This window comes from Suillus plorans (assembly GCF_016647745.1).
Source record: "Suillus plorans strain S12 chromosome Unknown HD556scaffold_2, whole genome shotgun sequence".
Taxonomy (NCBI): Eukaryota; Fungi; Basidiomycota; class Agaricomycetes; order Boletales; family Suillaceae; genus Suillus; species Suillus plorans.
Genome location: NW_024537386.1, coordinates 490,473 through 512,485, shown reverse-complemented (window position 1 = coordinate 512,485; position 22,013 = coordinate 490,473). Strand labels below are relative to the sequence as shown.

The following is a 22,013-nucleotide window of genomic DNA, read 5'->3' as shown; positions in this document are numbered from 1 at the left end:
GATGTCGCTGATATGTGATTATGTATAAACACGAGTTCGAAGGAATACTAGAAGCACTAGCGCAAGGCAAATAAGTCAGGGTTGGACTGTGGTCATGAAGAAGATACGAGGTCGAAATATTACTGGTGTGAGACTTGCGCGAGACCGTAACACGTTGATATGGTATGATTGGAAGCATATAGTACGTACAACTTCAAGTTGAAACGGTTGAAAAGTCAATCAAGTCCTTGTCAAAATTTGGTCATCCTTATTCCTGCATAATGGATTCGGAACTAAAGTAATTTTGCAATCGGTAGCTAGAGCTACAATGGATGTACAAGTAAACGATATCAGTCAGTCGTAACGAGATCCTCTGCGTCGCGGTGGGCTCCTTGACCGCGAACCTGATGGTGACCGTTTGCCACCCCTACCACCCCAGCCGCCACCTCGGTGAGGTGGTGAATCGCGCCTTGGTGGCAGACGTCTCTCTGAATCTCTGTTGCGATCAAAGTCGCGATCTCTTCCAGCAAAGTCTCCACCCCTTCCAGCACCACCACCACCTCTTCCTCGTGGACCACTGGGAGGAGCAGGGTTGGAGTCCCCTCGCCAATGACCCCCACCTCGGCCAGCAGGAGCTGCTGCTCCCCAACCTGCATCACTCTGCCGTGCTGCTGGTACAGATCTCCAGCCGTTTTGGACTGGAATCTTGACAGTGCTCTCAACCTGGGTGGCTGCAGCTACTGCAGCCGCGGCGGCTTTTGGAAGGATAATAGAGACGCAAAGATAGTCTCCTGGCACGAATCGAAGTTCATCAAGCGTCCTCTCCTCTTTCTCCCGCTCTGTCTGCTCTCTGGATTCGCCATCCATGTCGCTGAGCAGGCGTGCCGCGGGGCTGTCAAGAGTACCTGGTTCGCCCAGAATATCGCGAGAATACACCATACCAAGCTCTTTCTGTGCAAAGCGTCCCCTGTTTGCTGCGTCTGCGTATATAGCACGGAAGGAATAACGAGCCAAAGGGTGGCGAAACTCTGGTATTTGGGGTGCAGCGTTTCGGAGAGTCGTCAGTACTTCGCGCAAGGTGGCATCTTTCCTAGTCATGGGATCAAAAGAGAGTTAGAAAAAATACACATGCACGCTTACCAGGTGTAAATTTGTTGTTCGTCTGTGGTTGGCAGAGTGTTCTCCTCGAACAAACTCAGCCTATGGAATGACCCAACCTTTACAAAAGTTCGGATGAGAAATGGGGCCGTCTGGTAGAGAAAAACAATTGAGGATTAACCGACAAGCTACCAAAAATTAAAATCACCTTCTCCCTTGAGACAATAGGCTGTCCCGCTGGGGTAGTAGTCTCCATGTCGGCCATTTTATATTGAGACGGTCAGATGGACCTGCAGCGTGCTTGACACGGTGCTGCTTGCTTATATAATAGTTACCATTTGAGCCAAATGTCAAACATAGCCAAACCACGCCGTCACTGATTACTTGAAGCTTAAAGTTCCTCATCGACATGAAAATTAGCCACGAATCTGCCACCTAAAATCCTGTAGTGATGAACTAGCCATCAACCGGAAGATTCATCTGCCACATCTTTCAAATTGCAGGTCAGTACAAGCTCGATAACGACTATACATAGCAACTCAACTTGTCCAATTCAGACCCAAACTTACAGAAACATGTGGTCACTTTAAAGCTCAGAACGCTCAAGTCCGGTGTCATGTGGGCAGAAGATATGTATAGCGGGGCGTAATCTCATGGTAATCCCTGTCGTTGAGATAACGATTTGAAGTTTTTGTCATACGTATCAGCCGTGGCGTATACGTTGTATCATTGCTAATCGGCTCGCAAAGGAAGTCGTTCACTGACTCGGAAGTTCATGTGATCACACAGGCTGACCCACGGCATTTAAAGAGAACGACAGAGCACTCTTGTCTCTTATACCCTTCCACCACCACAATGGCCAGTGGTTATGAGCTCCTGAAGAGCGAAGATGGCAACGAAGTCCAGTCACCCAAGCCGTATCGCACCATACGTCGTGTCGCGATCGGTCTCGTCACATGTTTGGCGTTGGTAACGCTTTCTTTTCTGCATGTTCATCCTCCTTTATCTGGAGATCTGGAAGCACAAGACAAATATGACGGAGACTCCGTGAAGAGCTGTGCTTCACCCATGCCCCCTGCTGCCCATCCCCCAGCCCCGATTAATCCGTGGGCTTCTCTCACCATTGAGCAGACCGTTCAGATCCAGAAGTGGTTGGAGGAGCCTGGTCGGGCTCTTAACCTGACGCGCGGGGCTATATCAAAGCCTTCAGACAATCACATATTCATGATAGAAGCGTACTACCCGCCTAAAGCCAGCGTCCTAAGTTACTTCTCGTCGCTGTCCTCATCAGACATCCCGGAAAAGTATGCACGGGTCACAATTCACCACGGTTCTGCACCAGAACCTGTCGTAAAGGATTATCTTGTTGGACCGCTTCCTATTGGATCATCTACTCGCATGGAGCATCTGACGGAGGTGTATCATCTCGACGCTATTCCGCACAATGCACGTGGTTTTGATACCCGTGACTGGACTTCCCCGGAAATTTTTGAAAAGATGGCGGCCCCTTTAATGGAAGCATACAAGGTCATTTGTGCCATCTTATTTCTGTACATGCTACTTACAGGGAGGTTGGTTTTCAGGAACTTCTGGGCGGAACGCCCCAGGATACCCTCACGACGGCCGGAAGTGGGCCGTTCAGCTCTGACGGTTCCTTCAGACGTCTGTGGCTTAGTTGGCGACGCAACACGCCCGGCTTCTTCTTACACCCACTTAACTTATATCAGTACGTTGATCTCAGCGGTACCGATTCCTCTCAATGGCATCAGTTAAAGGTATGTTCTCAAATATAACCTCACCGAGACTTCATGCGCTCAAATTGGTCTTAGATTGTGTACAACCACCAAGTCTTTAGTTCCCCAGAATCTTTCATGGAAGCATTCCACAACGGCAGCCTTAAACGTGTCCCTGTTATCGACCCTGACACCGATCTGTCGTACAGTACTCGTAAGCGTATCGGAGCCCAACGTGATCTCGACCATCTTCCTGGACCTCGTTCGGTGTCATTTGCAGGTCTAAGGTTCCGAGTGGATCATGATCTTCAGTATGTCAGTTGGATGGGCTGGGGCTTGTACCTTGGTTTCGACAGAGACATGGGCTTGAGCTTATGGGACATCAGGTTCCGTGGTGAACGGATTGTTTATGAGGTAGGATGCATTCGACGTAGCCATCCATTCATGCAATCTCATGATTCCTGCGTAGCTCAAGCCACAGGAAGCTCTTGCACAGTATGGTGGGCGATCTAACGCTGCTTTCTGTACTTCAGTTCATCTGATATTGTTCTCTAGCGGGTAATGATCCATTCCAGGCAACGACTGCTTGGCTCGATCGCTACTTCGGCATGGGACAATCTGTCCGTGACATGTTACCAGGCTATGATTGTCCACATGAGGCCGTGTATCTGCCAGCGACCACTTACTCGGTGAATGGATTAACCACACAACAGCGTGCAATTTGTATCTTCGAGCATGATAGCGGACGACCTCTTACGAGACATCTTGGTTACGAAGAAAATGAGTTTGGGGCAGTCAAAGGTTATGAACTTGTGATCCGAAGTATTGCTACGGTCGGAAAGTGTGTGATTTTTTCTGTCTGTGGGATGATGCTGAAACTTGAACCCTAGTTATGATTACTGTACGTGCAGAGTTTCGCCATCTTCGTGATGTTGACTGGATTCTGTATTATTTCCTGTAGTGGTGAGTGATAAACCAAATGCTATTTTCACAATTGACTTCATCATTTGTGTGTAGTTTGACTATATCTTCCATCTTGACGGAACCATCGAGGTCCGCGTCTCCGCCTCCGGCTATCTGCAAGCTGGTTTCTACGATAAAGCACAAGGGCAATATGGAAATCGAATCTGGGAAACCAGCAGTTTGTATTTCCACTCGTCCCTTATATTGATCTAACACGGTATCAGTGGGTAGTCTGCATGACCACGTGATCAACTATAAGGTCAATAGCCTCCCCTGCGATAAATTTATAGCGCTGATGATCCATTACAGGTTGACCTTGATGTGGCGGGTACAGCAAACTCGTTGTTGAAGACTACATTGAGTCAAGAAGCAATTACCCAGCCCTGGTTCGAGGATGACTGGGGAGACGAAGTTATCCAGCAAGTTGTCACACGAGAATATATCGACGACGAGAACAATGCCTTGTTAAAATTTCCGACAAACTTCCAGGGCGGCTATGCAATCGTAAATCAAGAAGAGACCAACAAGTGGGGAACATCGAGAGGATATGCTATCCATCCGGGCTATTCTCCGATCCACAACGTACGTATATTATCGAGGATGTCATGACAAGGTCTGAAGTCTGGATTGCAGACGGTCGTTGGTTCTAAGCGGCTCCTGAAGAACGCGAACTGGGCACGCTACAATCTGGCTGTCTCCCGTCGCAAGGAGACAGAACCCTCCTCGAGCAGTATGTGGAACTTCAATTTACCCGGTGGCCCTCCTGTCGACTTCCACAAGTTCTTTGATGGAGAGAATATTACACAAGAAGATCTAGTTGCCTGGGTGAACCTTGGCATGCATCATCTTGTTAGTTGCTTGCTTAATGAAGTACTAATTGTAAAGCCTCATTCTTTTCATTTTTATAGCCTCAATCAGAAGACGCACCTAATACACGAACAAACACAGCGACATCAAGGTTGGCTTCGCTGACTCCTGCCATATGGAATAAAAGCTTATTAACGGTCTATTAGCTTCTTCTTGACGCCTCTTAACTACTTCGATCACGATGTATCTATCGAGTCGACCAATGCTGTCCTCCTGAAGAACCCAGAAAAGCCTGGCGACCCCTTCACATATGACGACTATGGTGTTCAGCCCGCTCACTGCCTGCCGGAACACCCGTCACCTTTCGAGTACCGTCCGGCGAAGATGTTCGACCTAGATGGGGTGCCTGCACCTGCTTCGTCAATTGAAGACATGCGCAAGGCCTCGGAGTTATATCATCGCATCAAACTTGAGTTGTAGAGCCTTATTGGAGATGGGAAGGTGGTGTAGTGATCAGGTAGCTAATAATGTGACTTCTTTGCAACATGTGTATCAATCTGTCCACGAGCCTATGAACAAAAGGAGGTTCAGTTCCTGATCCGTCTTTCATCTTAAACTGACTCCGCGTTTAGCAGCGGGTAGGCGCGTGATAGTGCACATGAGACTTGTGTATTTACGTTTTAAGGTCTTGTTCGGTCACACGTGTACCTCTTCATCTGTCCGCCAACATGCCCAGAGGATACGAGCAGCTAAAAACTGCATCCTTGGATGAACCCAAGCATGAATCAACGCGAGCACCGAACAGGATCACCTCTCTTCGTCTTGGCCTTTCATTCATCCTCATCCTTGTATTGGCTTCGCTTACCGTCATCCAGATCAGATCCTCTACCTCTGGCTCCAAAATTGTTTTCGGGGGTTCCGAGACACTTGCTGACTATGATGAAGATATCAAGATCTGTGCATCTAATATTCCGCCTCCTGCTCGCCCTCCAGCTCCAATCAACCCATGGGCCTCTCTTACCATCGATGAAATGGTGGAAATTCAAAATTGGCTCCTGAGCACCCAAATGAACCTAAACCTCACGCGAGGAGATACAGCTCGGCCATCCGATAACTCCATCTATATGATACAGACATACTATCCTCCCAAGACTGATGTCCTCGAGTACTTCTCGTCTTTGGATCCTCGTGACGCACCTGCAAGGTTTGCTCGGGTTACCATTCACCATGGTGGGGCCGTGGAACCCGTGATTAGAGATTATCTCGTCGGGCCGCTCCCAGTCACGCCAGCCACAGAGATGACACATTTGGCGAATATTTATCATACCGAAACTCTTCCCTATAACGCAAGAGGATATGATGCCCTTGACTGGAATTTGCCCGAAATCCACACTAAGATAGCAGCTCCGCTGATGGATGCGTACAAGGCGAGTCGTTTCGATCATCTGGCTTGCCTAGTCTTCCTTATACTTTCTCAGGAACTTCTAGGTGGTTTGCCCAATGGTACTATTGTTGCTGGAGGTGCTGGGCCGTTCGGTTTCGACGGATCGTTCAGGCGCTTCTGGTTAAACTGGCAAAGAGACACGCCCGGATTTTGGTTGCATCCACTGAATCTTTGGCAATATGTCGACGTCAGTGGTACTGATACTTCGAAATGGGACCAGCTGAAGGTAAACTCTATTTCGGTTGTAGTGAACGTTCTCGTGCTTAACCCATATCCGTTAGATTGTGTACAACCATCAAGTATTTGACACAGCAGAATCATTCATGGATGCGTTTCATAATGGTACGCTCAAGCGTGTGCCTCCAGTAACAAAGAAAGAAGAAGACCTTTCTTGGAGTACACGAGAACGTATTGGTGCCTTACGCGACCTCGACAACCTTCCAGGACCTCGTTCTGTATCTTTTGCTGGTTTGCGATTTAGGGTTGATTATGACCTGCAATACGTCAGTTGGATGGGGTGGGGACTTTACCTGGGTTTCGATCGCGACATGGGACTAAACTTGTGGGATATACGCTTCCGAGGTGAGCGGATCATCTACGAGGTAATTGCCCATCGTCTACTGCACTACTTTAACTGTCCGACTAATATTCAAACTAGCTCAAGCCTCAAGAAGCATTGGCACAATACAGTGAGTTGTCGAGTCTGAATCGAAGGGAATATAAGTGACCTGTGTAACACAGCCGGGAATGATCCGTATAAGTCGAGCACTGCACTTCTAGATTCATACTTTGGCATGGGGCAGTCGGTTCGCGACCTGCTTCCAGGATATGATTGCCCAGATGAGGCGATTTACCTCCCAGCTACCACTTTTTCTGCGACTGGGATGATGTCTAGGAAGCGAGCGATATGTATCTTTGAGCAGGATAGCGGACGTCCTATATCAAGACATCTTGGTTTTGAGCGAAGTGAATTTGGTGCCGTCAAAGGTTACCAGCTGGTCATTAGGAGCGTTGCCACCGTTGGAAAGTAAGTGACATTATGATAAAAGTTCTCTAGAATGTATGCACTCAACATATTGCGTCTAGCTATGATTACTGTAAGTATCATGATTAGCTTCCGTCTTTCAAAATTCGACTATTGTTTAACCTTTCTTTAGTGGTGAGTACTCGTCGCTCCGTTGGTGATCATATACTTACATGCGAGACCCTCTCCCAAGTTTGAATATATCTTCCACGTCGATGGAACTATCGAGGTTCGTGTATCAGCATCCGGATACCTTTTATCAGGGTTCTGGGATGACGAGCAAGGAGCTTACGGAAGCAAAATCTGGAACACCACTCGTATGTTGTCTCCCAGCACTTTCGACGTATATTTATATTGCTGATGCAAATAACCAGTTGGAAGCCTCCACGATCATGTCATCAACTTCAAGGTTTTAAGAATCCATGTGACACACTTCATGATCTGAACTCTTTCTGCAGGTCGACCTTGACGTAGGAGGAACACAAAATTCGCTGTTGAAAACAAGTCTTAGTCAGGAGGTCACCACTCAACCGTGGTTCGACGACGATTGGGGCGAAGAAGTGATCCAACAAAAGATCACCCGTGAATACATCGATAACGAAGACGAAGCCCTGCTGAGATTCCCCGCCAATTTCCAAGGAGGTTATACTATTGTGAATACTGATGAAACCAATAAATGGGGAATTCCTAGAGGATACGCAATCCACCCGGGATACTCGCCGGTTTATAATGTGCGTAACACATTGGATGTTCCTGTATTGTTTTCACAAGCGATCTTCCAAGACCGTCGTAGGATCTAAGCGTCTGCTCAAGAATGCCAACTGGGCGCGTTATAACCTGGCAGTGTCCCGTCGCAAAGATACAGAGCCCTCTTCCAGCAGCATGTGGAACTTTAATCTTCCAGGGGCTCCCCCTGTCGACTTCCACAACTTTTTCGACGGTGAAAATATCACTCAACAGGATCTGGTGACCTGGATTAACGTTGGGATGCACCACTTAGTAAGTTTGCCTTCTAGTATCTCAGTGCAGAGCTAAACTGCTCGGTAACAGCCTGCATCAGAGGATGTTCCGAATACAAGGACTAATACAGCCGCTTCGAGGTTAAATCCTAGCTATGTATCAATGCGACGTGCTGACTCCCTGCATTATATAGTTTCTTCCTGACACCTTTTAATTATTTCGACTACGATGTGTCGATCGAGTCTGCCAACGCCATACTGCTCCAGCCTCCCAAGAAGCCAGGAGACCCGTTTTCTTATGATGATTATAATGTTCGTCCAGCCCACTGCGTCCCGCAACCACCTGCCGCATTCGAGTACTATCCGGAGCAGGTGTACGACCTGGATGGGAAACCTGCACCTCCCTCAACGGTGGAAGAGATGAGGAAGGCTTCTGAGCTTTACCTTCGTATCAAGTTTGAGCTTTGACCACGGGAATGCTAAAGATTATGGGAGTTAGCTTAGCTTGTTTATGTACCATTTTGAAGATTGTGTTCATCCGTCGGGACTTGAGAAGCAGTGTTTCTTTCAGGAAATTTATGCGGGCATAATCCCGACGATCCGCCAAAGCTCGAGCTTTTTCGAGCTCCGCCACCATCATGGCTATCCTCAAGTTGTACTATCACCCTCAGTCTTACTAAAAGCGGCCTCAAGGCCAGTGAACTCAAGAAACGGACTATGTGAGCGGCGCCCTTTAATGGTCACATCACTAGACCTGTGTTGGATCAATGACTACGTGATCTCACTGATATCGGAACTCGATGCGAATGTGGCAAGGTCATCTCGACAGGGCAAATGACGCTGTCTGCGCCCAAGCTGCATTGATCCGATGGTGGTATATAAAGCTAGCCCAGCCATCATCTTAATACACTAACATCCGCCAGCTCTCTGACACTCCGACACTAATCCTTTTAATATGACCCTAGTCTCGAATGATCCCAATTGGTGGCCGTTGCTCTATTTTTATCGATTTTACAGCTATTTTATAGGTTCGTGGACAGGCAGAGTCAGCGATGTCGATGATGGCTCACTCAGATCTGCCTTTTACCACTGCGACTTTACAGCTGCATCCTCTACGGTAGTCATATACGATTGGGGTGAGACATACACAATCATATGCTTATCGAGAGACGTATTGATGCCCTGTGACATTCAGTTCTGACATTTGGACAAGAGGTAAGTTGATGGCATTGCTAGAGCAGCTATCTCACGGTTGTGACTCTAGTTTGAACTGGTCCTGGTAAGTAGAGTCTCTCGGAACAGGACGATACAGCTCATTCCGAGCGGCAGAGGCAACGCTGGTCCCGTATGACTGTCGTATATATCAGCGTATCTAGCTCATATTTTAGGTGCGCTATGTCGGAATGCTTTCATTTGGGTACTATTTTGCCAGGCTAATCGAGCCAGTACTGTGCTAATAAGACATCATCTCACGATCAGCATCAGCATACTACGTATGTCTTATCATATTCATTGCGCTTGTTTCTTCTGACAGGTAGCATGTAGTAGGTCTTCCGTCAGTTTCGGTGACAGATACAGTAAGGATTCCGCACCGTTTTCTATCAGTTCATTCAACTCACTGTCCTCCTATGTAGGGGTGAGTGAGAACCTCCACCACTTTGTTGATTCAATATAATGACTACCACAGTTGTGAGTTCGTTTGAAGCATCCAGTACTCTGAGCTCGTGAGTCGTTATTGACTTGGATCTTCCAGGCACTATTCTTGGCCTTACACAATGGTGGATGATTTTCATCGTAAATGTCATGCTAGGTCGTAAGCTACTTGACTGCAGTGCTTGATTAAGAGACTTAACTGAAATATCACGTCAGACATCTTAATTACTCGGTTACGTGCGATGTACAAGCGATCTAGAAAGATTTCAATCTTTCTTGTCGGAATCTCCTTGGCTTGCATAATTGTAAGCGGAGTGATCCTCGCAATATCAAGCAGTAATGTTTCAGCAGGTGAGCCTCGATTATCATCAAAAGATGCATGTATATCAGGCTGATGAATACCAGAGGAGCTTGTTCTCTCTGGCACCTATCAGTGCATTCTGAGCGGAAATAGTGGCTACCCACTATCTGAGCCTTGGATACTCGGCATTGTATGGGAGTTCCTCGTGCTATGTCTTGCAGTCTGGATTGCTATAAAACACTTCCGTGAACTGCAACGACCATCCCCAGGGAGGGACAGTTTCGCCATGTTAATAAAAACTCATGTGTTTTACTTTGCAGCGTGAGTTTGAGGCTTCAATTCAATATATATATTATGGCTGAACGTCCTCACCAGACATGCTGCTGTTTCTTGCTTGGCTATTGGCAGCCTTCTCTCTCCACAAATATCGGTACGCCAACCTGCAACTGACACGTGCTTCTGACAATTCTCGTCATTTCTATAGGGATCTTCTTCAATTGGAACTGAGGTTTATTCTGGCATCGTTGAAATTTCCATGCTCGCGCAGATGTTTGTTATGGGGCCACGACTCCTCCTTAGCGTTCGAGAATATAACGCTAATCTCGTGGCCGACTCTGAGACAGGAACCAACCTAACTTCGATTATTTTCCAAGAGGGCATACTTGTGTCAACTGATGATGGTGTGTAGCACGGGAAACTATCTAAGTGATCCAAGTGACCCATAAAATACTTCGCGAAGTTGTTGTCAATTTGTTGTAGTATTGGTACATCATGATTCATTTGGCCACCCATCCGGTATTTTGAACTACACGAAAATTTGAGGTGACACCACAAGACCCGACGGGGCCCTTGTGTTCAATATATTTGCAATATCATGATGACATGCAAGTCACGCCTTCATATTCTACTACCTGAAAAAAGAAGCCTTGGCTCCCGCAGTATGATCGAACATTGAGAACGACTTAAGCTCACAGATGGACTCCATCAAGTTCCACCCTCCAGCTTTCAGATTCGCTTCCTTCGCAAGAACTTGAAAGTCTTAGTTTGTTGTCCACTGTGCATCCAGACTCGATGATCAAGCTCACTGCAGAGGAAATTGCAAGGCACATTAAAGTGGATGATAGGCTTCACGAAGCTGTATTAGATCAGTTGTGTCGACCTACCAAAAATTATTGTTGCAACTTTCGAGGAGATATTACAGCTGAGTACACACCCTCTCCAAATAAAGCAAAGTCATGACTCATTGATAATCGAACAGGAAACTTGGAGGTTGCGTTGGATCACGTTTGCAACAATGGTGGACCTGCTGGCACTGTCCAACAAGGACAATTGGAGAGAAATGTTCATGAGCCCTGGAATGTTGACCAGCCCGTCTGGATGCTTCACCAAGATGGTAATCGTGGTTCAACTGACATCTGCACGTCTATTTCTTGAATAATCATCAAACAATGACGACGTTACTGTTGACACCGAGAGCTTCGGATATATGGTTACATCTAGGAGTCGAAAGGTGCTATTTCTTGATAGATTTGCTAGGATGCTTCGGGTTCAGGGCCATGGATAGATACAAGGGAAATTAAAAACTCAGTGGGGAGCTCGTCTTCAGCCTGCCGCGCTTGCGGGATGGCAAGATGATCTTGATTGCGCTGATCGAGCTCAATATGCCTGAAGACTGAGGCGGGTCTTTTTGACCTGCAGAAGACGACCGCCATCAGCGAACGAACATCGACTGCACGTACACCATTCAAGCGACATTATAAGAATTTGCAACGGCAAACTCGACCTTCCGAGTCGTCCCGGGCAAGCTGTATTACTGCGAACGATGCGAAGATGATGAATGTTGTGAAGAATGCAGGATGTGATGCATGCCATCGAGTCGTCGTGAGAGATGACGACGAGCTGAGCGCCCACGGCATAGTACTGTGAGCACACGCGCTGCAGCCATGCAGGCGAGACTTAGCGATTTTCGAACATGACGACGCTCTAAGGAATTCGAAGTGATTATTTTCAAGAAACACATGCGTGCACAGCGCTCATGATCATGAGTCTTTATTTTACACGAGATTTTCCTAAAATAATATTGGTCATCTTTATTTCAGTCGAATCCGGTCATTTCTGAATCGATCACGAGGTTGGGCGCTGCCAGTGGCGCTGGGCGTTGAGCGTTTCCAACGTTTAACCGTTTAACGTTAACTTTGAGCTCCACCAAAAAATGTCAGCACCGAGTCTTGCTTATGCGGGCATAATCTTGATGGTCCGCCAAAGCTCAAGCTTCACCACCCTCAAGTTGTACTCCGTTGTAATATCACCCTCTTAAAAGCGGCCTCAAGGCTGAGCTCAAGAAACGGACGATTTGAGTGGTGCCCTTGAATGGTTACATCACTAGACCCATGTTGGATCGATGACTATGTGATCTTACTGATGACTCGGAGCTCGATGTGAATATGAAGTACCTCTCGACAGGACAAATGACGCTGTTCGGGCCCAAGCGTTGATCTGATGGTGGTATATGAAGTTAGTGCGGCCATCATTTGCGGCCAGCTCTCTGCCAGGGCCCAGTGACACTCCAACACTAATCCCTTCAATATGACCCTAGTCTCTAATGATCCTAATTGGTGGCCGTTGCTCGATTTTTATCGAATTTACAGTTATTTTGTAGGTTCGTGAACAGGTAGAGTCAGCGATGTCGATGATGGCTCACTCAGATCTGCCTTTTACCACTGCAACTTTACAGTTGCATCCTCTACGGTAGTCGTATATGATTGGGGTGAGAAATGTGCAATCATACGTTTATCGAGAGACGTATTGATGCCCTATGATATCCAGCGCTGACATTGGGACAAGAGGTAAGTTGATGACATTGCTCAGTACAGCAACTATCTCACGGTTCTCCAGTTTGAACTGGTCCTGGTAAGTAGAGTCTCGGAACAGGATGATACAGCTAATTCCGAGTGGCAGAGGCAACGCTGGTCCAGTATGACTGTCGTATATATCAGTGTACCTAACTCATATTTTAACTTTGGTTGGAAAATTGTGCTGATTCATAACATATTTTAGGTGCGCTATGTCGGAATGCTTTCATTTGGGTACTATTTTGCCAGGCTACTAATCGAGCCAGTACTGTGCTAATAAGACATCATCTCACAATCAGCATCAGCATACTGCGTATGTCTTATCATATTCATTATGATTATTTCTTCTGACTGGTAGCACGTAGTAGGTCTTCCATCAGTTTCAGTGACAGATACAGTGAGGATTCCGCACTGTTTTTCTGTCATCCCATTCAACTCACTGTCCTCCTACGTAGGGGTGAGTGAGAACCTCAGCCACTTTTTTGATTCAATATAATGACTACTACAGCTGTGAGTTCGTTCGAAGCAGTCCTCTGAGCTCGTGATTAACTTGGATCTTCTAGGCACTGTTCTTGGCCTTGCACAATGGTGGATGATTTTTATTGTAAATGTCATGCTGCGTTGTGAGCTACTTGGCTGTGGTACCTGATTAAGATTAACTGGACTGAAATATCATGCCAGACATCTTAATTATTCGGTTACGTGTGATGTACCGGCAATCAAGAAAGATTTCAATCTTTCTTGTCGGAATCTCTTTGGCTTGCACGATTATATGTGGAGTGATCCTTGCAATATCAAGCAGTACCATTTCAGGAGGTGAGCCTCGATTATCATCAAAAGACGCAAGCATATCAGGCTCATGAATACCAGAGGAGCTTGTTCTCTCTGGCACCTATCAGTGCATTCTGAGCGGAAATAGTGGCTACCCACTATCTGAGCCTTGGATACTCGGCATTTTATGGGAGTTCCTCGTACTATGTCTTGCAGCCTGGATTGCTATAAAACACTTGCGTGAACTGCAACGACCCTCCCCAGGGAGGGACTGTTTCGTTATGTTAATAAAAACACATGTGTTTTACTTTGCAGCGTGAGTTTGAGACTTCAATTCAATATATCCTTTATGACTGAACTTCCTCACCAGACACGCTGCTGTTTCTTGCTTGGTCACTGTCAGCCTTCTCTCTCCACAAATATCGGTACGTCAACCTGCGACTGACACGTGCTTCTGACAACTCTCGTCATTTGTCATTTCTATAGGGTTCTTCTTCAGTGGAAACTGAGATTTATTCTGGCATCCTTGAAATTTTCCTTTTCGTGCAGATGTTTGTTCTGGGGCCACGACTCCTTCTCAGCGTTCGAGAATATCATGCTAATCTCATAGCCGACTCTGAGACAGGAACTAACCTAACTACAATTGTTTTCCAAGAGGACATACCTGTGTCAACTGGTGACGGTGTGTAGCACGGGAAACTATCCAAGTGATCCAAGTGACCCATAGTATACTTCACGAAGTTGTTGTCATTTTGTCGTAGTATTGGTACATCATGATTCATTTGGCTACCCACCGAACTACACGAAAATTGAGGTGACATCATAAGACTCGACGGGGCCTTTGTATTCAATATAGTTGCAATATGGCGTGCATGTCACAGATTCATATTCTACTGCCTGAAAAAAGAAGCCTTGGCTCTCGCAATATGATGAGACAACTTGAGCTCATAAATGGAATCCATCAAGTCCCGTCCTCCAGCTTTCAGATTCACTTCCTTCGCAAGAACTCGAAAGTCGTAGTTTGTTGTTCACCGTGCATCCAGACTCGATGATTAAGCTCGCTGTAGAGGAAATTGCAAGGCACATTGGAGTGAATGATAAGCTGTATGAAGCTGCATTAGATCGGTTGTGAAGACCTGCCAAATCACTATTCATTTTTGATGTAACAGGAAACTTAGAGGTTGCGTTGGATCACGTTTGCAACAATGGTGGACCCGCTGGCACTGTCCGACAAAGACAATTGGAGAAATGCTCACGAGCCCTGGAATGTTGACCGGTCCGTGCATGCTTCGCCAAGATGGTGACCGTGGTTCAACTGACTCATCTGCACAACGTCTATTCTCGAATAACCATCAAACAATGACAGCGTTACTGCTGACACCGAGAGCTTCGGATATGTGGTCACAACCAGCACATAGTTCCTGTCGAAAGGTGCGATTTCTTGATAAATTTGCTAAAAATGCTTCGGGTTGACCATGGCGGCACACGGATGAGTTGAAATTTGATTTTATAAATGTTCAGTTTGAGTTAAGTATTTAGTGGTGTCCGGAATTCAAGTGGGTGGTTGGAAAGACCGTGGAAATGTGTCACGATGAGAGTTCCGAATCAGAGGGATACTTTTAAAGCCTAAAGGGGGTTGTTACCCTTAGATCTTCGACCATGCTCATCAAAGTAAAGGTAAGGACGCAGACATGTTGCCAGGAAACATTCCGCTAACCTGATGACCTCCGCTAGACACTCACCGGCAAGGAGGTGCTAAATATAATCCTTGCCATCCGCTAGTGACTGCTAACGAAGGTTTACGCGCAGATCGAGTTGGACATAGACCTCGAGGACAAGGTATCTGCAACTAAGGGCATCATTTATGTAACACCTTACGAATTCTATCGGAACAGATCACTAGAATAAAGGAGAAGGTCGAAGAGCAGTCCGGTGTGCCACCACCACAACAGAGACTGATCTTCGGAGGGAGACAAATGTGCGTCATCTTAGCTTCTACAAGATCATCGCGTAAACTCACCTGATTAAGGCCGGATGATAAAACCGCTAAGGAGTTCAATATCACCGCTGGATCCGTTCTTCATCTTGTTCTTGCTCTACGTGGCGGCATTTGATATCGTACCCTTGGGGAGGTGTATCAGAGATGTGCTCTAGCAAAGGAGTTTGATTATGAGGTGTAGGATTCCGTGCATTGTTAGATATCATTTGACTTTTACTTGCTGTCGCATCGCTTGTCTTCCATCGCTGGTTCTTTAACTTGACTTACTCTGACATGGTACTATCTTCTTTCTACACGTGCAGCTGATAATTTCTAGGCAGTTCCACGTACTTATCACGGATCAGGCCCTCCGACGATGTCTGCGCCTGGCAACAACCACCTGAATGTGATGCTCAATCTCGTTCCCCTATCAATCCAGTCAGGTTCTCCTTGTCCATCTATTCCTCCACTGACAAAATCCTTCTGTTTTCCATCAATCCCGTGAGTCCAATCGTAGCGCGCATCCTCCGATAGGACCAAAACACTGCGTTCTTCCAGATAGAGGTCCCAATGATTCCTATCCAGCGGCCCGGCCTCTCCGAACAGCTCCTCTTGACACTGAACCCGCTCAAAGTTCATCACACACCCACTTCCAAAGCTTACTCCTATGATTCCATCATCGAACCGTTTCAGTAGATCGACATGGGGTGAGATGCCTTCTCCAGGATGATACAGGTTCAGGATCGCCTGTCGTGCGCGCTGTGGCGCATCCTTGGGCGGAAATAACATTTCGTGCACTTTCTCGGGTAGATGATCGCGTAACATTTCGGCAAGCCAGTGCAGGAGTGTGATCAAAAACGTTGGTAAGCCGCTTCCCATATTCTGGTTGTGCTCGGATGCTGTGCGTCCAAAGAGCATGATCTGATTTACGTCTCGCCCATCGAAGTAAAGGTTCATGCACTGCTGAACGATGTCGTTTGCCAGTTCGAGAGGTAATCTGATGGGTGCAACGAAAAGCCCAGGTATTGGCGGCGCAGTGCGCATGGCAATCTGAGGCTCATCAAAGAGCGAGTCACTGTCTTCTGAGAATGGGCTAGTTGCACGAGCGTCATGCTCTGCTCCGCTGAATTCATTATGCTCTACTTGACTGAAAGTTGAAAAGCGCACCTGCATCGTTTACTGCGTACATTGCTAACAGATGCCTCAGTGCTCAGTGCTGACGATAGCGAGAAGGGATATGGTATCACACGTGGAAGCTTGTACAATCTAAATATACACGTAAGCTGTGGACGGTGTGAACGTGTGTTTCAGATCCAGCAGCACAAAAGCGATCTCAGAGTACGATTCAGTAGCACTTTTCCAACCACCTTGACATCTTCCTTAAGCAGTCCTAAGATATAGATGACTTAACAACCATCGGTAAAACCCCTGCCTCAGAATAAGCACGAGCTCTCGAATCAGGTTCGAGTACGAACCTCCAGTGGGTAAAATGTATTGTCTATGGTTCACGACTCGCAGCACTGCACTAACGATGCCCCCATGGGCAGTGAAAGAGATGACTAGACGAGTGCTCAGTCTACATCGATGAACAGGTGGGGTATGATGCTCACATTGTTCCTGGTCATTGTCAAAAATCATGTCCAGTACGCCCCTCATTCGGACATCGATTTCGTAGTGGGTCTCCCTCACTTGGGAGTCCCAAAGTTCGTCTTCTTCCACGAGCTCCTTTTCGATGTCGAAGTTAGTGAAAGTTTGTTTGATATAACTGCGCGTTCTACGCTTATCACAGGTATGGACGCCGTGTGTTTCTCTAAGGTTCTATAGCGCGAGTGAGTGAACCTAGCGAAAAATTCTTGTATCTTGATATATACCTCGATAATCATGGTTCTCTGCGATTCCGGTATAATGGAGTCGAATGTTATCTTGTTCGTATGGATAGCTCGTGTGAGAGGACTGCAGTAGAGCTTCCCCGGAAGGGGGATATCAAATTTACGTTCTTGTTTCCATGCGCTATGAGCTGCTTTCGCCTGCTCCTGGCCAAGCGCCGTTAATTCTGGATCCGCTATGACAAGTTGTGAGGCAGCGCAATTCAGTGAACGGGTGATAACACTGACGCCCCCAGATCAGATTTCCGTCCCCGTTTTTCTTTGACCAATAGCTTGATGGATGCAATCAGGTCAAGGAACTTCATTGGAGAAAGAGAATGGTAGAAGTGTACCTGTTCCATTTCTTCCGATGTGGGAGCGAGATGTTAGGATAGGATGGGCACTATGATGTAGGCAGGTCGCACCTCTGTACCGTACTTCGCCTCGGCTACGTTGTCTGCGGGGAAAAGTCCATAAAATTTGTGATCAATTCTTTAAATGTCATCTTCAGTAAGATGAGACCCTCACGAAAGCCTTCACCGTGTCTGCCCACGAAAAACACCTTGTACTGCGTGCCGACGGGAGAGGACGTATTAAGCTGATCAATCCGTTGCTCGAACGTCCTCCATCGATTATCGGAAGGGTCTATTAGCCCGAATCGGGCAGGGAGCTAGAGTTCCAAAACCAGAGTTCAAATCTTCACCACTGATCGATGGAAATACAGAGAGACTTACAGCCTTCGATGCGAAAGAACGAGATTATGCATCAGCCACTCAATGGCAAGCGAAATCATGATGTCAAACACTACCTTGCCTTGACCGTAACCAGCGCCAACTTCTTGCTCGAAGAATCCTTCGACCACCTGCCATTGGACTCATTCAGTTCTCGACCTCGTATGATCTCGGGAGACACGGATAGTAAAAGCTGACTTCATAAGACCGATGGGACATGGTGCGCCGGGGCTCTAGGGGAGATCTTCGTGGGGAATCACAGGAAATTACTATAACCTAGCTCGTCTCGGAGCTTTTGTATGCTCCGACTCAGGGTCAACTAGAAACAATAGTACTAAGTACTACTAGAGTGTGTAGACCTGTTACCACTCAGCCACCACCGTTCGGCTGCCAAGCCGTGGCGAAACCAAGATACCAGCAGTGTAACGTAAAAAGACCTCAGTTGCCAGGAGCTGATCCATTGAACTAGTTTTTTATGTAAATTTAGAGTTCAGTCGCTTTACAGGACAACTTGGCAGGAGGAATGACTCATGTCGGACCCCTACGCGTTCAATTCAATTCGAGTGCACATCAATTGACGTTCGTGAGTTGTCATGAGTGTGTATACCAAGTATTACAAGTATAACAATCATAAATAGCTGGAACATACAAATTTATGAGGCGACCTGCTCGGATGCTTCGTGGCAAACCGGTAAATATCACCAATCGGCAGGCAAGTCACATTTACAAATATGTCTCCGGGGTACCTTAGTCCCTGTAACCCTGCAAGTTGCTCCATGCATAGCATCATGTGCCAACTCGCTCGGGCACTCGTAATCTACGTGTATTCGCCCGAGAGAGAAACCACCGTTGGCTCGCTCGTGCACGGCTTTCTTAAAGTCTAGTAGCCGAGGATGAGAGCATTCGATGGCAATCTTTCCAGAGTCTACAGATTCTAGTGGTGCGTTGCCCAAGCAGGCTTTAAACATGGCTAGTTGGACGTGAGCAAGGGTACGCCAGCCGACTTTGATCATAGACTTACGATCGTATCCCCGATTCTCTAACTTCTGCCAGTCGATGCAGGCAAAGAACGGGTGACTGCGAAGTGACTCCAAGTCGGGCCTCATGGCATAGTGTTTAGGAAAGAAAATCTGATATGGAGTTCAGCCAATGTCGACAACACAAAGACTTGGAGACATACAGAATAAAGAAGATCCTTGGCGTCCTTATCTTGGATGAGATATATTTCGTCGTTCGGTCTTATGAAGGCCAGCTGGCTGTGACCCGCGGGTATCTTGTGGTCGTTACCATATTTATGCGTTCCATCACTGAAATGATATATAGAATGCCAGTGCTTAAGAGTCGAGTAAGCTTTAGTGCCAGGACGATCTGGAACCACAAATGATTGCTCACCCCGCCGTTTATTAGTAAAAGCTCCAGTAAAATAGTACCATAGGTCCAGGTGTCCGTCTTGAAGTTATATCCCTGGTTTCCCTCGACTCGTTCTGGAGGAAGGTAACCGCTGGTACCCGATGCACCATACATGAGCTCGTTGTGAAATTGCTGATAGGTTAGTTTGCGGTCTAGGACTTCAGCATTGCCAAAATCTGCAATGCATACGTGACCGGACGGAGTTACGAGCACATTTTCCATCTTTAAGTCCAAATGTACGACGCGCAGCTTGTGAAGACGCTGGAGGGCGAGAAGCTTTGGGGGTAGCGAAGCACATTAGATCAAACTTGCATGCAGAATATAGGAGACACTTACAAGCTCAGCAGCAACAAGACGCAACTGCCAATGCATGAATCCGAATTTTGCTCTAGTGCGAAGAGTCTGGGGGTAGAACCTCTGGGGCACGTTCAGCACCAAGTCAGATGATAATCAGGAAGACCCACCATTACGAAGTAGAAGTTATCCTCGTCCTCGAAGGCATGCAGCAGAGGAGTCAAAAATGGGGATTGCTCTTCGGTGACGCGCTTGAATGCCTCATATTCAGCACTGATAGCTGCTGCTGCTGCTTGAGAACCTTCGAGCAGTTGTTGCATGGTCGGTCGTTTGTCTTTGGCGCAGTGAACAAATTGCGCAAGCAACCCAGCCTTGTCGATGACCTTGATGGCGACCTCCTCTGTTTGGTCCTTAATAGCGTACCAGACGTAACCGAATGCACCACTGCCGACCTGTGCCGTAGCGACGTACTTATGACCACCTGCCTGAATAGAATAGGCAAGATTCCCATCTTTCGAAATCCTCTCAACGATAACACTGGCCTGTTTTGCCTCAGGTGTCGACGATGACTGAAAATTCGAGGCACTGGGTTCAAGAGTCGAGAACATATCGCCGAGGTTTAGCTCGGTATTGCCTTGCGCAAGTCGTAGTGATGCGTCGTTACCGAGACTCCGCTTGATAACATCCTGTAGTAATTCGGAGGGTGATCCCTGCTGCGTAAAGTGTACAGATGGCGCACGTAAGTGCCCAGCTTGGACTCCTGGCATTTTATCTGCGGGAAGCTTTAGACCAGGTGGGCATCGCGGTGGCTCACGGGGAGCAGACGATGGTGATCGGTCACATTGAAGTTGTGGAATTAGAGGATCGTATCCCTGTGGGTCCAAGCATGACTTATAGGAGGAAGCGTGAGTGGCAGACGATAGCGATTGGCTAAGGGGAAAATGTGGAAACACATAGTCGTATTGCTGTGAGCCAAGGCGTGCTTTCTGAGAAGAAGGTTCGTCGAGGGTAGTAGGGACCATCGACGGTACGACAGCCTCAGTGCTAGGTCCGACGGAAGGTCCTGCAACGTGAATGAGTGAATTTGCGCCAGCGCATTTTTTGGGTGTCTCGATGTCCTTGCTCTCGATGGTCTGCATGGTCCGAGACAAAACTGGTATCGCGACGGTAAATTCGGAAAGTGGAGAATGAGTAGGTATCACAACTGGTAGGATGTATTGACTCGGAATATCACTGTCTCGAGCAGTGTCCGTTATGAAGGCAGGTGGAGAAAGAACGGAATCAGGAATCTCCGTCGACTGCGTGGCGGTCGTTTCGATGTTAAATCCAACTGGAGGATTTGATGGAGAAATCTCGAGAGGTGGTGCAGATTCCTGGGCGGTGTGCGCATGTCCTTCACAACCTGTACCAAGAGTAGGTAATACTTGACTTTGTTGGATTGACATATGGGTGCCATCGGCAGTGGGGGACAAAACTACGTGAAATCGGAGGTTTACATTGACAGGAAAAATCGCTTGGGTAGCCGGAGACCGTTCGATTAGGGATGAGATATTTGATGCAGGGGCAGGTGTTGCAGAAGTCGCGAGGTCCAATACAGAGGCAGATCCAGACGTCTTGAATCGTTTGAAGATGCGAGCAAGTAAGTGTCTGAGGGCCATTGATAAGTGCGGGTAGCGTTATGATAATATGTGAGCTATAGTCCTGGAGAAACCGAACGTTAAATAGAGCTCGGACCTATTCTGCGCCACTAGGAATACTGGATCACAAATGTGGATGTGGCCAAAGATTAGGAAGGGACCACCACGCTTTGGCTCATCGCAAAGCGGGCCCATCAGGAAACAATTGCGGCGTCCAACAACGATATCTTGATCGGGACACTGTTAGCACCTTGGACATAAAGCTGTAAAGCTGTATGCCGTGTGGAACCAAAGCGGCACGTAGTATTATCGACCTGAGGTAAGAAGGAATTTTGGATAGTATTGTTAATGCCTGGTACACGAAATCGAGAGAGTTTTGTCATAGCATTATGATCCAGATTAAGTGCCACCCAAGGAATATCGCACTTGAGCCTTTCTTTGATACCGCATCAAACAAGTTAAAGTGGACATATGTCATATAGTCGAAGCTCGTCAGTAAGGTTGGATGAAGGAG

At 47.1% G+C, this 22,013-nt stretch overlaps 9 protein-coding genes across 9 annotated transcripts; 5 read left to right on the top strand and 4 right to left on the bottom strand.

The window, feature by feature from the left end:
• Positions 1–225: 225 nt before the first annotated feature.
• HD556DRAFT_1321827 (Sin3 associated polypeptide p18-domain-containing protein) lies at positions 226–1,441 on the bottom strand. The gene is made up of 3 exons (XM_041301365.1): positions 1,286–1,441; positions 1,120–1,229; positions 226–1,069 (listed from the first exon to the last, which is right to left on the bottom strand). Exons 1-3 carry the CDS (start codon positions 1,340–1,342, stop codon positions 334–336), a joined length of 903 nt encoding a protein of 300 aa, XP_041166919.1. The 5' UTR covers positions 1,343–1,441; the 3' UTR covers positions 226–333.
• Positions 1,442–5,196, top strand: HD556DRAFT_1321818 (amine oxidase catalytic domain-containing protein). Its single transcript, XM_041301364.1, has 12 exons — positions 1,442–1,580; positions 1,635–2,604; positions 2,661–2,852; positions 2,907–3,224; positions 3,280–3,310; positions 3,366–3,655; positions 3,828–3,951; positions 3,998–4,032; positions 4,083–4,355; positions 4,407–4,622; positions 4,682–4,731; positions 4,787–5,196. Exons 2-12 carry the CDS (start codon positions 1,933–1,935, stop codon positions 5,058–5,060), a joined length of 2,475 nt encoding a protein of 824 aa, XP_041166918.1. The 5' UTR covers positions 1,442–1,580; positions 1,635–1,932; the 3' UTR covers positions 5,061–5,196.
• HD556DRAFT_1321816 (amine oxidase catalytic domain-containing protein) lies at positions 5,077–8,594 on the top strand. The gene is made up of 11 exons (XM_041301363.1): positions 5,077–5,161; positions 5,213–6,007; positions 6,059–6,250; positions 6,306–6,660; positions 6,766–7,051; positions 7,229–7,365; positions 7,423–7,457; positions 7,507–7,779; positions 7,832–8,071; positions 8,109–8,113; positions 8,202–8,594. The coding sequence occupies exons 2-11, from the start codon at positions 5,309–5,311 to the stop codon at positions 8,473–8,475; spliced, it is 2,496 nt and encodes an 831-aa protein (XP_041166917.1). The 5' UTR covers positions 5,077–5,161; positions 5,213–5,308; the 3' UTR covers positions 8,476–8,594.
• A 368-nt stretch (positions 8,595–8,962) lies between these two features.
• Positions 8,963–10,893, top strand: HD556DRAFT_1468653 (uncharacterized protein; the record flags this gene model as incomplete). Its single annotated transcript, XM_041308411.1, has 10 exons — positions 8,963–9,035; positions 9,111–9,143; positions 9,203–9,222; positions 9,272–9,286; positions 9,337–9,352; positions 9,761–9,820; positions 9,877–10,011; positions 10,066–10,282; positions 10,337–10,391; positions 10,446–10,893. 10 exons carry the CDS (start codon positions 8,963–8,965, stop codon positions 10,647–10,649), a joined length of 828 nt encoding a protein of 275 aa, XP_041166916.1. The 3' UTR covers positions 10,650–10,893.
• A 2,320-nt stretch (positions 10,894–13,213) lies between these two features.
• HD556DRAFT_312685 (uncharacterized protein) lies at positions 13,214–14,389 on the top strand. The gene is made up of 6 exons (XM_041310240.1): positions 13,214–13,323; positions 13,377–13,436; positions 13,495–13,629; positions 13,684–13,900; positions 13,955–14,009; positions 14,071–14,389. The coding sequence occupies exons 2-6, from the start codon at positions 13,406–13,408 to the stop codon at positions 14,272–14,274; spliced, it is 642 nt and encodes a 213-aa protein (XP_041166915.1). The 5' UTR covers positions 13,214–13,323; positions 13,377–13,405; the 3' UTR covers positions 14,275–14,389.
• A 778-nt stretch (positions 14,390–15,167) lies between these two features.
• Positions 15,168–15,752, top strand: HD556DRAFT_1321781 (ubiquitin-related domain-containing protein). Its single transcript, XM_041301362.1, has 5 exons — positions 15,168–15,261; positions 15,319–15,336; positions 15,394–15,423; positions 15,480–15,562; positions 15,614–15,752. Exons 1-5 carry the CDS (start codon positions 15,244–15,246, stop codon positions 15,696–15,698), a joined length of 234 nt encoding a protein of 77 aa, XP_041166914.1. The 5' UTR covers positions 15,168–15,243; the 3' UTR covers positions 15,699–15,752.
• HD556DRAFT_1321779 (uncharacterized protein) lies at positions 15,513–16,794 on the bottom strand. Its single transcript, XM_041301361.1, has 3 exons — positions 16,730–16,794; positions 15,615–16,677; positions 15,513–15,563 (listed from the first exon to the last, which is right to left on the bottom strand). The coding sequence occupies exons 1-2, from the start codon at positions 16,749–16,751 to the stop codon at positions 15,917–15,919; spliced, it is 783 nt and encodes a 260-aa protein (XP_041166913.1). The 5' UTR covers positions 16,752–16,794; the 3' UTR covers positions 15,513–15,563; positions 15,615–15,916.
• Positions 16,795–16,942: 148 nt separating this feature from the next.
• HD556DRAFT_1428549 (histidine phosphatase superfamily) lies at positions 16,943–18,377 on the bottom strand (the record flags this gene model as incomplete). Its single annotated transcript, XM_041304724.1, has 9 exons — positions 16,943–17,121; positions 17,173–17,380; positions 17,434–17,624; positions 17,677–17,720; positions 17,781–17,791; positions 17,853–17,884; positions 17,956–18,097; positions 18,236–18,289; positions 18,357–18,377. 9 exons carry the CDS (start codon positions 18,375–18,377, stop codon positions 16,943–16,945), a joined length of 882 nt encoding a protein of 293 aa, XP_041166912.1.
• A 136-nt stretch (positions 18,378–18,513) lies between these two features.
• Positions 18,514–22,013, bottom strand: HD556DRAFT_1321767 (kinase-like domain-containing protein). The gene is made up of 6 exons (XM_041301360.1): positions 20,033–22,013; positions 19,905–19,985; positions 19,551–19,844; positions 19,339–19,491; positions 19,180–19,288; positions 18,514–19,128 (listed from the first exon to the last, which is right to left on the bottom strand). The coding sequence occupies exons 1-6, from the start codon at positions 21,518–21,520 to the stop codon at positions 18,857–18,859; spliced, it is 2,397 nt and encodes a 798-aa protein (XP_041166911.1). The 5' UTR covers positions 21,521–22,013; the 3' UTR covers positions 18,514–18,856.